This window comes from Lissotriton helveticus, chromosome 7, assembly GCF_964261635.1.
Source record: "Lissotriton helveticus chromosome 7, aLisHel1.1, whole genome shotgun sequence".
NCBI lineage: Eukaryota > Metazoa > Chordata > Amphibia > Caudata > Salamandridae > Lissotriton > Lissotriton helveticus.
Window position 1 is genome coordinate 219534087 of NC_136068.1, and position 16295 is coordinate 219550381.

General features: G+C 42.7%; 1 protein-coding gene across 2 annotated transcripts in view; it reads right to left on the bottom strand.

Moving 5' to 3' along the window:
- RAE1 (ribonucleic acid export 1) overlaps positions 1-16295 on the bottom strand; it is a 134467-nt gene that overhangs the window by 28117 nt on the left and 90055 nt on the right. For both annotated transcript variants that reach the window (XM_078651974.1, XM_078651975.1), the window contains one exon: positions 8472-8558. In XM_078651974.1, coding sequence (XP_078508100.1) covers positions 8472-8558 — 87 coding nt within the window. The remainder of the gene's footprint in view (positions 1-8471; positions 8559-16295) is intronic.

The window sequence follows — 16295 nt, forward strand, 5'->3', positions numbered from 1 at the left end:
ACCTGATCTCCAGTGGGAAATGTGGTACACTATCAGCATCACCATTATTAGGCTACCCCCATATGAATAGAGAGTTGTACTGTCAGCAGTGTAGGCCCATGTAGGCCGCACAGGTATTACAGTTCTCAATTTGTTTATTGCTTTATAATGCTCAACCTTTCGTGACCCCACCGCTTAGAAGTCACAATAAAAGTAAAACTTTTTTCCAGATCAAACAATGAAAAGGAGCATACAATTATACACAATATGTGAAATACAATCAATATCTTCAAATCCATAAAATCCAAAAAGTATTGGACAAGGAGTTTTGAAATTCCTTTTTCCAATTGTTCTTTATTTTCAGTCATATGCGATATGCGTACATAAACCCAGCCAACGCGTTTCGTCCAAAAAGGACTTCCTCAGGGTTGGGTATATCTTTCGAAAATAGCTGAAGCGTTCTTCTTCTGTTCCAAAGTTAATATTTTACTTTCAAGACTATTATTTTAACTACCTCTGCTGCCACTCCAGTAACAAGAATCATCAACGATTCCTTAACTACCGGAATATTTATTCAAAAAGTCATACATCCGCCCTTTACTGAAGAAAACAAATGTGGACCCGCTGAACCCTGACAACTACAGACCCATTACAAATGGACCTTTCCTGGGCAAACTGATAAAAAGAGCAGCGTTCGCCTAGATGTCACAATTCATTGAAGAGAATGACATACTTTTAGACTCCCAAACAGGTTTCGGTTCAGGAAGCGGCACAGAATCTGCCCTCCTTGCAGCTTGGGATGACCTGGAGAACACAGCAGACCGCAACGGGGTTGCTGCGCTTCTCCTCTTGAACCACTCGGCTGCCTTTGACACGGTTGACCATGACACTCTGAAACAAAGACTCTATGAAGCCGGCATAGAGGGGACTGCTCTAGACTGGATCGCGTCCTACCTTCGAAACAGAACTAATGTCATCCATAACCCACCTTTCTCATTCAAACCATACTCCACAATAGCAGGGGTCCCTCAAGGCTCTATCATCTCGCCCAGGCGTTTCAACATCTACATGCATTCATTACCGGTGCTGATCAATCAATTTCACCTCACGTGCTATAACTATACAGATGACACACAAATACTCCTACAACTGGAATGCCCCAAAGACATTGGAAACTCCCCAATTTTCAGTTGTCTCAGAGCCGTAGATCAGTGGATGACATGGAGCCACCTCAAATTGAATGCTTTCAAAACAGAAATACTCACGTGTGGCGATTGGAAACATCATGACCCGCTTGCCGGCTGGCCTGATGAATTGGGATCACCACCTAAAGTATCAAAGGAAGTAAGAAACCTTGGAATGACCATGGACTCCGAGCTATCTATGAATGCCCAAGCGGACAAATTAGCAAGATCAAGCTTTGTCACTATAAAAACGCTGCGACAAATTTTCCCTCATTTGGTATTTCCAAACAAGGTACAAGCTACCATCTCCCTTGTTCTGTCCAAACTTAATTACGCCAATAGCTTCTACCACGGATCACCTTTAACGACCATGAAAATACTACAACGGTTTCAGATTTCAGCTGACCGACTACTCCTGCATATCAAACCGCGAGACCACATCTCACCTGCCTTGAAAGCCCTGCATTGGTTGCCAGAAGATCCACATTCAAGCTGCTTTGTATCACCCACAAAGCAATACATGGAATGGGACTGCTCTTCATCAGGACTAAAATCACCAAACACATTCAACAAAGCAACCTCCGCTGTAAAATGGCACTGCGCCTCAAAATCCCAAGATACAAGAAAAAAACATGGGTGGCACATCCTTCTCTGCTCAAGCAGCCAGATTATGCAACTCTTTACCCCCCCCCCCCCCCAACATAAGATCCACGAAACTTTATCTTCAGAAACCTACTCAAGAATTGTTTTTTCCACATATAAGCACCATACACAGAAATGTACAGCCTATCCCCGTGTATATAATCATTTATTTTTACTATAGATGTGTACCTATCTTTGTGTATTGCTTTGTATAAACATGTAGAATAATTATGTTAACAAAAAAATGTAAAGTACAATAACACTTGAGAACCGGAGTTTATCTGGTGCATCTTTGGTCTACATGTACTTTTTCCATTGTGAATCTATGTACCTTCCCTGTACTTTGATCTGTGTGTTTGTTACTTTCCTCCCGAAAAGCATATCCAATGCACTACCCTAGTTCTCATCCTGTACTTCTATCAATATCTTTAATCTACACAATGTACTTATGGATCTATATATTTATCACTTTCTTCTAATTCAGCATATCCAATGCACTACCCTTTTTCTCACCCTATACCTCTATCAATATATCCTCTACACCCACTCTCTGTTATCCCAAACCCCATACCACTATGACCCCCAAAATAACCCTTCTAGACTCTCCTTTACACTACCCCTCCTTGTATAATCATCCAAAAGCCTCCTCCTCCTGCTATGACCTCCCCCCAAAAAATCATTCGCTCTCCTATCCCTCCACTATCCTTCTCAATCAAAATAACAGACTAACATGGTCACTTCTCAAATTTCATATTCAACTATACTAATTTACAACTAATCCTTTATGGGTCCCAGAGTAGCACGCTACTCGCAAAAAAAAGCGCTTCCACACCTCATCTGAGGTAAGAAAGCATTATATAAATGCAAACCTTTTTCCCTTCTTCTATCCCTCCGCTACCTTTCTCTAGCGGACTGAATAACATATACAACACTTAAACTACTTTCATATTTCACTATACTCATTTTCAACACTAATCCTTCATGGGTTCCGGAGTAGCCTGCTACTCGCCAATAAAGGACACCGACATTATCTTCCATACCACATGCAGAGCGCCTTGGAGAAAAGCGTTCCTCACCTTACTCAACGTCTCCACCACCAGGAAATTCGCTCATGGCCTAACACTCTCTATCACACCATCCCAACTCTTCCCAGGCAGAACCACCATTACTATCTACAATAACGGGATTGTCCTAATTCAAGCCACAGACAGGAACCTGGAACTTCTAGACAACCTGTTCCCCACTTTCAAAGAGCACCTCTCCAATCCTCGGACATCCACTCATATCATCTCCAGTACTATCACCCCTGTCTTCACAGCCCCCACCCAAAACCCTTCTAACCTAGCTCAGCACCAGAACGACACGCACCTCACCTCTACCCCCAGCACCCCAGTCAATCACCCACCTGCTGTAACCACCCCACACTCCGCAATCACAGACACAGATCTCTCCCCGTCATACACCAGCCGACCCCCCACACCCCCTACCAACCCTCGGACCCCCACTCATACCACTCCCATTCCTTTCACCCCCTGCAACACAGCCCACTCCCACAACCCGTCTAACCTAGTTCAACACCAGAACGACACGCACAACGACAAATCCCACCCTTTATCCCCCCCACTCTCAGTCCCCTAGTTCAACACCAGAACGACACGCACAACGACAAATCACACCCTTTATCCCCCCCCATTCTCAGTCCCCAATACCACCTTCTAACTAATCCCGCAGAGGACACCACATCTATTAATTTAACTCCCCCTCCCCACAACAGGAACATCTCCAATCCCATCTCCCCCCCACTCCCAGCCCCCATTACCTTACCTGCTCCCCCATCACCACTAAAATAAACTCAACCTCCACCCGGCCCTCTCCGCCTACCACCAATGCCCTCACCCACACTACCAACCTCCGCTCTACTTCATCCACACCCACCACCCCCAACACCAACACCCATCCCACCCTGGACAAGATTATGACCACCCTCCTCCAGCTCAAAGAAGACATTCACACCATCAAAGAACTACTCTGCACACACCCCAGACACTCCTCACAACCCCCCCTCCCAGCATGTTCCCCAACCCTTCCGGATGACTCTCCCACTCTACACCCCCCACACTGGTACACCCCCCACACTGGACCAAGATCCCTGTCTACAATCGCAACAATCGCCCACGTCGCCCATGCAACCCTCTCTCGCACTCTCCCTCTCTACACCCCCCACACTGGACCAAGATCCCCGTCTACAATCGCAACACTCGCCCCCGTCGCCCATGCAACCCTCTCTCGGACCTAGACATACTCACCCTCCTCCGCTCCTACGACCCAGCCCCCCTAATCCACACACCCACCACACACCTCTTCATTCCCACGATACACTCAAACCCCCGCAGACCCCCCACACTAAACAACAGAATCTCAATCCCTAATAACCTTAGAAAAGTCCCCCTCTCTCTAGAACCCTCTACCTCCCTCGACACACCCCGTCTCAAATGCACTCTCCTCAACTGCAGATCGGCCTCTAGACACTCCTCCGCCATCGCTGATTTCATCTTGACATTGGACCTTGACCTAATCATCATGACTGAAACCTGGCTAAAAGAGTCCTCTACACCTATAATGGACATTCTGGTTCCCCCCAACTACCACATCATTAGACTTGACAGGTCTGGCAAAATAGGTGGTGGAATTGCATGCATATACAGGAACAACCTCTCTGTTCTGAAAGTCACTTACCCTCCCCAACTTCCTTTGAATACATCTGCCTCGATATTATCAGTGAGGGCAAACCGATATGCTCTCTTCACGGCATTTACCACCCACCTGGGGACAATCTCACCTTCGCCCAGCAAATCATGGATATGATCTCAACCAATTTCGGACGACAGCTCACCCAAATATACCTTGGTGACTTCAATCTCCACTGGAATGATTACAATGACGCGGTGGTAAATAGTCTTAAAAACTTCCTCAACGCCCTTGACCTCACTCAAATATGCAACAGCCCGACCCACGAGAAAGGCTCTATCCTCGACCTTATCATCTCCAAAGAGGACTCTATCCAACTCGAGTCTATCCAACCCTGTGACTGGTCAGATCATCATATTGTCACATTCTTCATTAATGAAAAATTCAAACTCAACCCGGTCCAATCCTCCAAGCCTAAAATCGGGAAAAGAGACCTGAAAAAAACTCAACCCAGGCTCCCTACCCCCTGGCAGCTGCAACCTCCTACTTCCTCCTACCGGCGTTATGGACGTCCAATCCTTGACTGACCACTATCTCAACGCCATGACCTCGATAATTAATGAGGCTGCACCCATGCAGCTAAAAAGAATCCCCGCTAAAATCTCCAATCCATGGTACGACGGGAGTCTCAATGAGGATAGACGAGCCATGCGAATGGCAGAGCGCACCTGGAGATCAGCTCCCTCTGCACTACACCTAAAAATCCTGAAGAATAAGAGAAACGCCTACTTCAGGAAAATAAAACGCTCAAAATCAGTCTTCTTTAGCCTCCAGCTCGACCAAGCAAAAAACCGTCCGAGAAAACTGTTTGAGCTAATCAGAACACAATCCAAGGAACAACCCCAACCACTCAGCACTATGCGCAAAGCACCCTCCTGTGAAGACTTCGCCGCTTTCTTTATTCAAAAAACTGACAACATAAAGAGCGATCTCCTCATTGACGCAAGCCTTTACGCTAAACCCCACTGCATAGCACACACTGAACCAAAAAACAATGCTACTTGGTCATCCTTTGGCACCTACACTGAAGAAGAAATTGGCAAACTGCTCAGCACATTGAAACCATCAAATCACCTCACGGACCCCCTCCCTGCTAACGCCGTCAAAGTCTTCACACCTCTGCTCCTTCCACTCTGGACTAAAATTATCAACAGCTCACTTCAACAAGGAACCATCCCTGACTCCCTCAAAGTAGGACAAGTCACGCCCTTACTAAAGAAACCTACAGCCGACCCCTCTGATCTAAACAATTACCGTCCCATTACCAATATCCCCACTCTCGCCAAACTGTTGGAAAAATGCGCACAACTACAATTGACTAAACACATTGATCAGTTTGATCTCCTCAACCCTCATCAATCAGGCTTCCGAGCAGGACACAGTACAGAAACTGCTATGACTCACATAATTGACGACGCCCTTCAAATCCTAGATCAAAACAATACCTGCCTCCTCATCCTTCTTGATCTCTCTTCAGCATTCGACACCGTCAAACATGATAATTTACTCGAACTATTAAACACAAGAATGGGTCTAGCTGGGACTGTTCTCAAATGGTTCACTTCCTTTCTACACAACAGGTCGCAGAAATTCAAGAGCAACAACTTGATGTCCTCGCCAATACCTGTTTCGCTAGGCGTCCCCCAAGGATCCTCCCTATCCCCAACTTTGTTCAACCTAGTTATGGAACCTCTCACCACCTTGCTACAAGCATCCAATGTACACTTTCACATGTACGCCGATGACACCCAACTATATCTCAAATTACAATCCCCCAAAGACATTTTGCTCCTGAACTCAACGATCAGAAGCACCCAATCCTGGCTTGCCGATAATCATCTCAAACTCAATGCTTTGAAAACAGAGTTCCTTCTGATCTCACCTCCCGCGAAGATCTCTACCACTCAAATTTGGCTTAAACACCTAACTGCACTCAATGTCCAACCCACCATCGTGGACTCAGCAAAATCTTTAGGCATAACACTCGACACCAATCTCAACATGCAGCAACATATCAGCAAGGCAACTAAGGGAGCGAACTACCAAATCAATACCCTGAGGAAACTTAAACCCTTCCTCCCAGCCAAAGACTTCCAAACTGCAGTACAAGCACTAGTCATCCCGCGAATAGAATACGGCAGTACCGCCCTCTGCGGTCTCCCCCTAACTACTACTGCACCCCTAAGAGCTTCTCTAAACGCTGCAGCGAGACTCATCACTGGGTCAAAAAAACACTCGCATATTTCCCCTGACCTAAATCCCTGAATTGGCTGCCTTTTGAAGCCAGAATACATCTGAAAATCGCCTGCATGACACACAAGGCTGTACACTTGAGCTCACCCGGATACCTCAACCAGAAGCTGACAATTACTGGCGGCTCTAGAAACACTAGAGGCACAAATAATCTTTTGCTAAAACCTCGAAGATTCAGGAAGGAAAAAACGTATAAACGCTCTTTCTCAGGAATGGCACCCAGGATTTGGAACTCACTCCCTCCTGAAACCAGGCTCATCTCCTCCACTACACTTTTTAAGAAAGAAGTAAAGGCTATCCTCATGGCTAAATACACTTGAACTATTACTGTGGATTTGTTAAAGACTCTGCACCGACCTGTACTATCCGCTCGATCCCTGTGATTGTTTTATTACTTGTACTATTGTCTTACCTGACTGTCTTTGCTCCCACTTATTTGTACTATTAGCATTATTGATGTACCTGTTTTAATATGCTCCCCCATGTACCTACCTCACCCCACTTATTACCTACAACCACGCTATGCCTAATGGACTGTTATCTACTCTCCTGTTTGTAGCCATGCTTTGTAAAGCGCTCTGATATCTGCAAAGATCTTGTTCGCGCTATATAAAACTTTCAAAATAAAAAATAAAAATAAAAAAGGGCTTCAACACCCCATCAGGGTTACAAGTGCTGTATAAATGTAAACTTTTTCCCTTTTCTACCCCTCCACAACCCTGCTCAATCCAAATAACTGACTAACAGATCCACCACTCAAATTACTTTCATATTTCACTATACTAATTTAATACTAATCCTTATGGGTTCCAGAGTAGTGTGCTACTCACCAAAAAACAGTGCTTTAAACTAATCAGGGGTAGCAAGCGCTATATAAATACAAACCTCTTTCCCTCTTCTGTCCTGCCGCTACCCTTCGCAATCCAAATAACTGACTCACTCACTCAAATTACTTGCATATTTCACCATACTAATTCTCCACTAATCCTTTATGGGTTTCCGGAGTAGCGTGCTACTACCCAAAAAACAAAAAAGGCGGTTCAACTCCCCATCAGGAGTAACAAGCGATATATAAATACAAACCTTTTTTTCTTCCGCTATCCTTTTTTTTTTTTTTTTTTTGCAGAGTTTTATATAGCGCGAACCAGACCCAAACCGAATCGGGTATCAGAGCGCTTTACATAGCACCAGTTATGTTACATGAGGACGGACACACATTCATTTTAGGCACGGGGAGATTAGGTGATTTGCCCAGAGTCACAGGAGGTTTTGGCGTTGTTACCGAGACTCGAACCCAAATCCCCAGGTCCGAGGTCGAGCGCCCTAGCCGTTAGCCCAACTACTCTCCCCTTCCGAATCCAAATAACTGACTAACCTATCCACCACTTTAATTACTTTCATATTGCACTATACTTATTCAATACTAATCCTTTATGGGTCCCCGAGTAGCGTGCTACTCGCGGAAAAAGCACTTTGACGCCTCGTCAGGGGTAGTAAGTGATATATAAATGCAATTACAATACAATTACAATAACAGAACACTTTTTCACACATATATTAATAAATCAGATTATTTGCAGAATACGTCTTACTTTGCAAAGTGAACCCTGAAAGAAACAAAAAATCATTAACAAAGTGCTATAAAAGGTCTATGCTAAACGGTACCTGTGCTACTTGTATAGCTTGATTACTGTTCAAATCCCACATTTTTGCTGTTTTATCACAGGAAGCTGTAAATACTTTGGTACCATCCTGTAAATTAAAGAGAATTAAACTTTTTAAATGCAGTACATGGACAGTAAATGGCAAAGATGTATTAACATACTTGCAAACATCTGAAGGAGAAGCATGTTCATCAGAAGATGCTGAGAGCAAATGTACGTTATCACTAAGGTTTTCATCGGAGTTCACAGTTTCAGCCAAAATATACAAATCTCAAATTGTCTAAAATGCTTCTGAGTAGCCTCTACATCAATGCCTTAATTAACCAGAGTAAGGAAACAGGACTGATTTTGTGTTTCTCTTGTTTTGAAAGAGAAGTACACAATATACCTCATCTGAAAGTGAAATGCTGACAAAATAAAAAAGTACTTCAGGGGCCACAAAGATGGTGGGAGTAAATTATCAAAAGCTGGACAAGTGGACACAAAGTCAAGCTAGAGGGAAACCAAGATAAAGCAGTAGCGATACGAGAAGGCACCGTCAAGGAGAGACAATGAAGACATGTACAACCAGGAAGGGACAGACAGTTGGAGCGACTAACACAGGAGAGACGTGCACTAGAAGACACTAGCCTTAGAAGACGAGGGAAATTATGGGCCAGCAGAGAGTAAGAGTGACTAATTATGGAGGACATTGAGACAAGCCTAGATTGGGAAATAAGGGGAGCCGAGGAAGAATGGTATGACATCATACACTTGTGTGCAGGAAATCCCAAATACAAACACAAATACTCCACACAGAACACCCACAGCTCAGAAAGGTATTACAGAATTACAAAGTAACAAAACACATTAGTAGCATTAGATAATGCATTGAAATCTGTACGATTTCCTAAAATTTGTGTTGGCAAGTAGCTGTGAATGGGTCTGACTGTTCCCTCTTACAGACTGACAGATCTACCAACAGATTGGCAAAGTACTTTGATGGAAATAAATGTTTGGTTTTAGCGAACAACAAAAGGAGCCTTAATAGAGGAATGCTCCCATCAACATGTGTTTTAGGTGTTGCTCTCAATGGAAAATAAATCTAAGAAGTGTAGGTGCCCATTACTCAACACCGGTATCTGGTCCACTGAAATCACTGGAAATGCCACAAATACATGTCAAATACATGTATTCTAAGAATCAGGTGTTTGAGTAACAGACCTGGTCCTAGAGAGTCCCTGGTTGGTGATGGTCCCCTAAACCAGAATTCTGGGGGGGTCCATTGCTTGAAATGGTCAAGAAATGGATACCCCAAAAAGCAGGAGCTAATACTGCCAGTGTCACCCACAGATGACATATGCAATGGGCATCTGGAGGAACAGAGATCTCTGCAGTTGTTATATGTGGTAGGTAGAGGGGGCTACGGAATAGGCTGTTTATTAACGTTTTTTGCTCAGAGTTCTTTTGAGTTTCACCACAGCACTCCAAACAGAGACTCGGATAGAGACTGACACAAAAGCAAAAGTCCAGGCTCAGGGTGATCAGGGATACCAAGAGAAACAAGAGAAACAAGAAAGCCATGAGAGGACAGAGAGCTCAGATGGCAGAGGAAATATTAAAGAGACTAACAATTTACAAGGGTCTCAGAAAACAAAAGAAATACAGAGGCGACCTGAAACAAGGGGCTACAAGGCAATGGAAAGCAATAATGAAAATAACGAAGGTAAAATAAGAGCCAATATGCCAGATGGGAAAGATAGAGTCACTGAGAATGAACAGAAATCTTATAAGAAAACCGAAAAATTGAAAAAGAAAACAAAGGAAAAAGAGAAAGCGAAAGAGACGGAAAAGGAACCAGTAAGTAGAGAGAACCTTGATCTCTTGGAAAAAAAGGCCAAAAGATTACAAACAATTAAGAACTTAAAAGCTGCAGCTAAAAGTACCGGTCATTTGAAAGATTCTCAACCAAGAATCTCAAACATATTTAGTCCAGCAATCAAAGATATACCACAGACTTGCTCTTCCAATGAAACAGTACTAACCACAATCGATCAACAAGGCGTGCAAAATAATGCCATCACTGCTGCCGTACAAGCAGCACCCTCAGCTGTGTATTTAGAACGGGTCAATATGAGGTAAGAAAGCAGATCGGGCCCCAACATGGATTCAGTCTCGAATACAAACCCAGCGATGGAAGGGCATGCCTCAGTAGAAATATCGGACGGATCTGAGTCAGAGATCTATGAGACCGGAGTATCAATTTCCAGCGAATCCAGCGCAGAGAGTGACCAGAGCGAGGACCCTAGACGGGAGGAACATGTCACGAAAGTATCCTCTCCGACAGATATTGGAATTAGAAATTCCTCTATACACGTCAGTACACCAATAAAAAAACTGGGGAAAAAAAGAAGTAGACATAAGAGGCACTCAAAAAAAATCTATGATGAAACCACAGATCCTGGGAGCAACCCAGAACATATCATAGGGAGAATTAAACTGTCACGCAAAGGTTCCCATCGAAAAGCAAACTCTGAATCTGAAAGAAATAAGAATACTTCTGACCTCCCTGATGAAGACGAGCAGATGAAGCATAGAGAGCCATCACTAAGCGAAGTTCTTGAATCGATAAAAACTTTCCATCAAGATGTCAAAAAAGATAGCCAAAGGAATCATGTCGCTATTCAAAAACTGGAAGGCGCTATCAACAAAGTGGGCAGCACATGTTTGGAGATCTCCGACAGAATGTGCTCCGTAGAAGTCCGGGTGGAAAATCTTGAATCTGATGTCGGTAAGCTACAACTACAGGCAAAGGAGCATGAAGGAATAATCAAGGATTTAATGACAAAGGCTGAAGACCAAGAAAATCGAGCAAGAAGAAATAATCTTCGATTTCTTGGGATCCCTGAGGGCTCAGAAGGAAGTGACCCAAGAAGCTTTATGACCAACCTTTTAAAATCATCCTTCCCGGAACTCAATTCCTGGGAAATGGACAGAGAAGTCTGCCGAGCACATCGTTTCCCTCTGTCACTACCAAAACGCTCAGAGAAATCACCCCAATACCCTAGAGCATTTCTAGTCAATTTTGGAAATTTTTTAGTACGTGACACTATATATGACTTGGCTAGACCTACGGCTAAAAGAGAATACAAGGGATTCAAGTTCTTTGCAAGACCGGATTTCGCGCATGCAACTGTAGAAAGACGATGGCGAATGCAACAACTTTTCGCTCCCTTTGAAAAGCTGGGAGCAACGGTCTTTCTACAAAATCCGGCGCGTCTAAAAATAATCCACAAAGGCTCAACGAGGAGTTTCTTAAGCGAAATCCAGGCGGAGGACTATCTTAAAGAGGTTGCAGAGAGAGCGAAACAAAGCAATGGCAAATAAATGGAAGAGGAAACCCAGCATGGACAGGATATGATATGACTATCTGATAATACCTGTAAACTTCAAAAAAAAAAATAATGATGATATGCATACTATATGAATTTGAATATGATTTGAATATTTGGCAACGATCTTTATAGTATATACAAGGCGATATTGCTGACAAAGTCATTACTGTTATTTGATATATGGTCGACATTCCTTTAGGATGAAAAATTATCAGGCATGGGGCAAGCCTAGGCGTACGGACCACACAGCCACTACCAACTGGGTGAGTTTAAACCCAGGTTGCCTCAAAGGGTGGCAAGAGGGGGGGGGGGTAAAGGGGTGGGGCAGAGAGGGGGGGAGGGAGGAGAAAACTGAAAAATATGGTGATTGCACTTGCAGATACGCTTTTATGAACTTAAACTGTGATATTAATACTAAGGGTACTAAGGTCTTGTTTGTTTTTTATTTTTTTCTTAGCAGACTCGGTTCAAAATACAATTACACAATAATATGGCGAGGATAAAACTATGTTCCTGGAATGTGGCAGGGCTCAATGATAGGAAAAAAAAGAGACCAAATGTGGGGGCTAATAAGGATAAATGCCTTCGATATAATATGTCTCCAGGAGACTCACATTCCATGGGCAGAAAGGAAAATATTGAAGATCCCGGGGTTTAACCTACTGGTATGCACTAGCCAAACAACAAGGACAAGAGGGGTCGCCATATTAACGAGATCTTTTTTGGGAGAGGCTACGCGTAAACTGGCCGATCCCCTAGGCAGATGGGTGATCGCGGAGCTTAAGAGCGGAATTACAATATGTTCTATCTACGCCCCTAATCAAGACGATCCCTCAATTTTTAAAGATCTGGAGATAGAACTTGCATCCTGGCCTCAGGTATTGATTTTTTGTGGGGACTTTAATATTTCTTTGCCCAGAGCTAGAGTAGTACAGAATCAAAAGCGATCCAAATATGTTGGTCGTAAGCCGAAAGTTTATAGTGCTGTCTCTCAATTAAAAGAAAGTTTAGGTCTGGTCGATCTATGGGACTTAAAGCAGGGTCAAGACCCAGGGTACACATATTTCTCCTACCCACATAATAAATATGTTCGCATTGACTATATTTTTATGTCAAGTAATCAGGCTAGTCCTGTACAAATCAATAAACTACCTAAAACTATTTCGTACCATAATCCCTTATCGCTCACTCTGGACATAAACAACATGCTCAGACCCCGTTCAAGTTGGTCCTTTGACAAAAAACTACTTGTAAATAATAAATATGTGGAATATATGAAAATTTGGGCGCAGGGGTTTTTCGATTCTAACCGATATAGCACATCTAGAAATATGGTCTGGGACTGCTTTAAGGCCGCAATCCGTGGGGAGACAATTAGCTATGTGGCCAGACAAAGGAAAGAGGAGACAATGCTTAATGAATTACAGCTGCAAAAACTAGCTGAACTAGAAGAGAAACATACTAGGCTAATTGCACAAGAAAGTGACGGTGGCTCAGTTTTAAGAGATATGGCGATACTAAAAGCAGATATAAATAGTAAAATTACCCTAAGGACGGCTGAGCTATATCAGTCCAATCGAAATAAGATCTATGAAATGGGAGATAGGGTGGGAAAGCAGTTGGCACTCAGAACTCGCCAAAATCAATCTCTTAATTCCATTACGCGTATCGAGTCTGAAGGTCAAGAATATACAACACCTGAATCTATTCTAGAAGTTTTTCAAAATTACTACGGGGAATTGTATAAGAATGAGGATTCTGTAAATCACAACGTAATCAAAGAAATATTATCCAAATGGGCAACCGAGCATGAAGATGGTTCAGGAATCAATAATGTTACTAGACTGGATCTAGAAAGAGACATAACCCAAACAGAAGTGGAAATTGCTCTTGCAGAGCTAGCTTCGGGAAAAGCCGCAGGGCCCGATAAAATACCACTTGAGTTTTATAAAATTCTGGGTAATACCGTAACGCCCCTACTTCTTGATCTGTTCATTGGGATTCAAGCTAGTGGTATTCCTCCTAGATCTTGGCTTGAAACCAATATTGTAATTTTCGCAAAGAAAGAAAAGCCCCCTCAGTTGCCTTCTTCGTATCGCCCTATCTCCTTAATAAACTCTGACTCAAAGCTTTACTCTAAGATCTTGGCTAATCGGCTCAGGGGGATCATCGCACATCTGGTCTCCCCTTGGCAACACGGCTTAATTCCCGGAAAGGGTACTACGGATCATACCCAACGCGTTATCGCACTATTTGACGCCGTGAATGCTACGGGGGGCCAGATGTCGATGGTCCTCCTGGATGCCGAAAAGGCCTTTGATAGGGTTTCATGGGCATTCTTGTGGGCAATACTAGAACAAATAAACGTTGGACCATGTTTCATGAAATCTATTAAGGCAATGTATTTCTCACCGAAGGCTAGGGTATTGGTAATGGGACAGGAATCTGGGCTTTTTGATATACTCCGAGGGACTAGGCAGGGATGCCCATGTTCTCCGATCCTTTTTGCCCTATATATTAATCCTCTTATTCTAAAATTACTGAAGGCTGAGGCAATTAAACCAGTTACATTGGGACCCCACCACACAAAAATATTAGCATACGCCGATGATGTGGCAGTAATAACATCACAACCCACTAAGGCTATAATAGAAATAGAACAGATTACCCAAGCCTTCGGCAAGATATCGGGATACTCCCTAAACAAGGATAAAACTATGGTCATCTGTACTAATAATGTCAACTTTATTGATCCTAGAAGGGTAGAATCCGCTGTATATCTAGGAGTCCGAATATCTGCCAAAATAGACGAGATTGTTAAAATTAACTATGAACCATTACTTCAAAAAGTAAAGAAAGATCTTAAAAGGATTGACGGATTACATCTCTCAATCATTGGGAGAGGTAACTTCCTTAAAATTAATATCCTGCCCCGGGTCCTATACCTGTTTCTTGCGATACCTCTCTTAGTGGATGACAAAATTTTAAAGGGCCTTGAATCCCATATGAGTAAATTTGTATGGGGATACGGGAAGATAAGGAGATCTACCCTGAAGCTCTCTTTACCCATTATCAGAGGCGGGCTCGCAATTCCTGATTTGAGATTTTATTCATGGGCTGCCCTTCTTCAACAGATGATGTCATTATTTCACGTTAAACCATTGGAAAATGAAGCAGAGGCTAATTACATACCTTCAATATTCGAATTGTCCATTGGAGACAGAGCTAATGGTTTGTTATTAAAAAAGTCGAACCTTCATACTTTAAGAAAGTAAAGTTTAAGGTTATATCAAGCGCCTGGGTAACGTGGAGGAAAATCACGAAGTATATGAAAATTCCTAAACACAATAGATATATTTCACTATGGCATTCATCAATATTACCACCACAAATATATGATGCTATTTCTAGACGATGGGAAACATTAGGAGTATTAACAGTAGGAGATTTTTTACTTCCCACTTATGGTGATAGATTTTTGCAACTTCAATCCAAATTTGCCATCCCAAATAATAGTGTATTTAAATTTATACAAATTAATACAATTTTAAATCTAAAAGTTGCTGATATCTCTTTGGATAATATCCCTTTAATTGATTGCATGTCTAGACCCGCGACTAGGATTGGTACAATTTATGACATCTTTATTGAAAACCAACATGATGATTTAGAAGCTACTGAAGTGGGTTGGTCGAGGAAACTAAATAACCCTAATGTGGATATCGACATGTCTTTGATTCTATCATCACAGCTGTTTATGTGTGCTAACCTGAAAGCCCAACTATATAAAACTATCTATGATTTATATTTTACTCCGGCCAAACTATACGCTTGGGGGAAAAGGACTACTTCGGAGTGTCCAAGGTGTGGCAAAACAACGGCAAATTTATTACATATGCTGTATGAATGTGACAAACTACTAGTACTCAGAACAATGATTGCTGGGTTCTGGCAGGAAGTGTTTGGGCATCCAGTAGCCGAATCTTCCACCCTATATATTTTGGGGTATGATAACACTCTGCGGCACACTAAGGCGGAAGAAGTAGCTCTCTTCCTGGGTACAGCATTGTATAGAATAACATTAACAGCCCGTTGGAAGGATGCCGATCCTCCTAACTTTCAGATTTGGCTCTCTCGGCTGTTAGGTATGTATAATCAAGAGAAGGCGATTTTTGCCTGTAAAGGAACTAAGTCAAGAACACGTGGTATCGAGATCTGGAAACCAATTGAAAATTGGAAAAATGACAATAGAGATTGTGGATAAATGAGAGCAATCAGTATAAAATTATCGTTTTTCTTCTTTTTCTTCTTTTTTCCACATGCTGATGTTTCTTGTTTCTTGTTCTGCTAAATCCTTAGTATTCCTGCTTTATTTAAGCTAATGTATTCACCTAAATTGACTGTTTGTTATATGTATCAAAAGTTCCTTTCCGTTTTTGTTATTGTTTTAT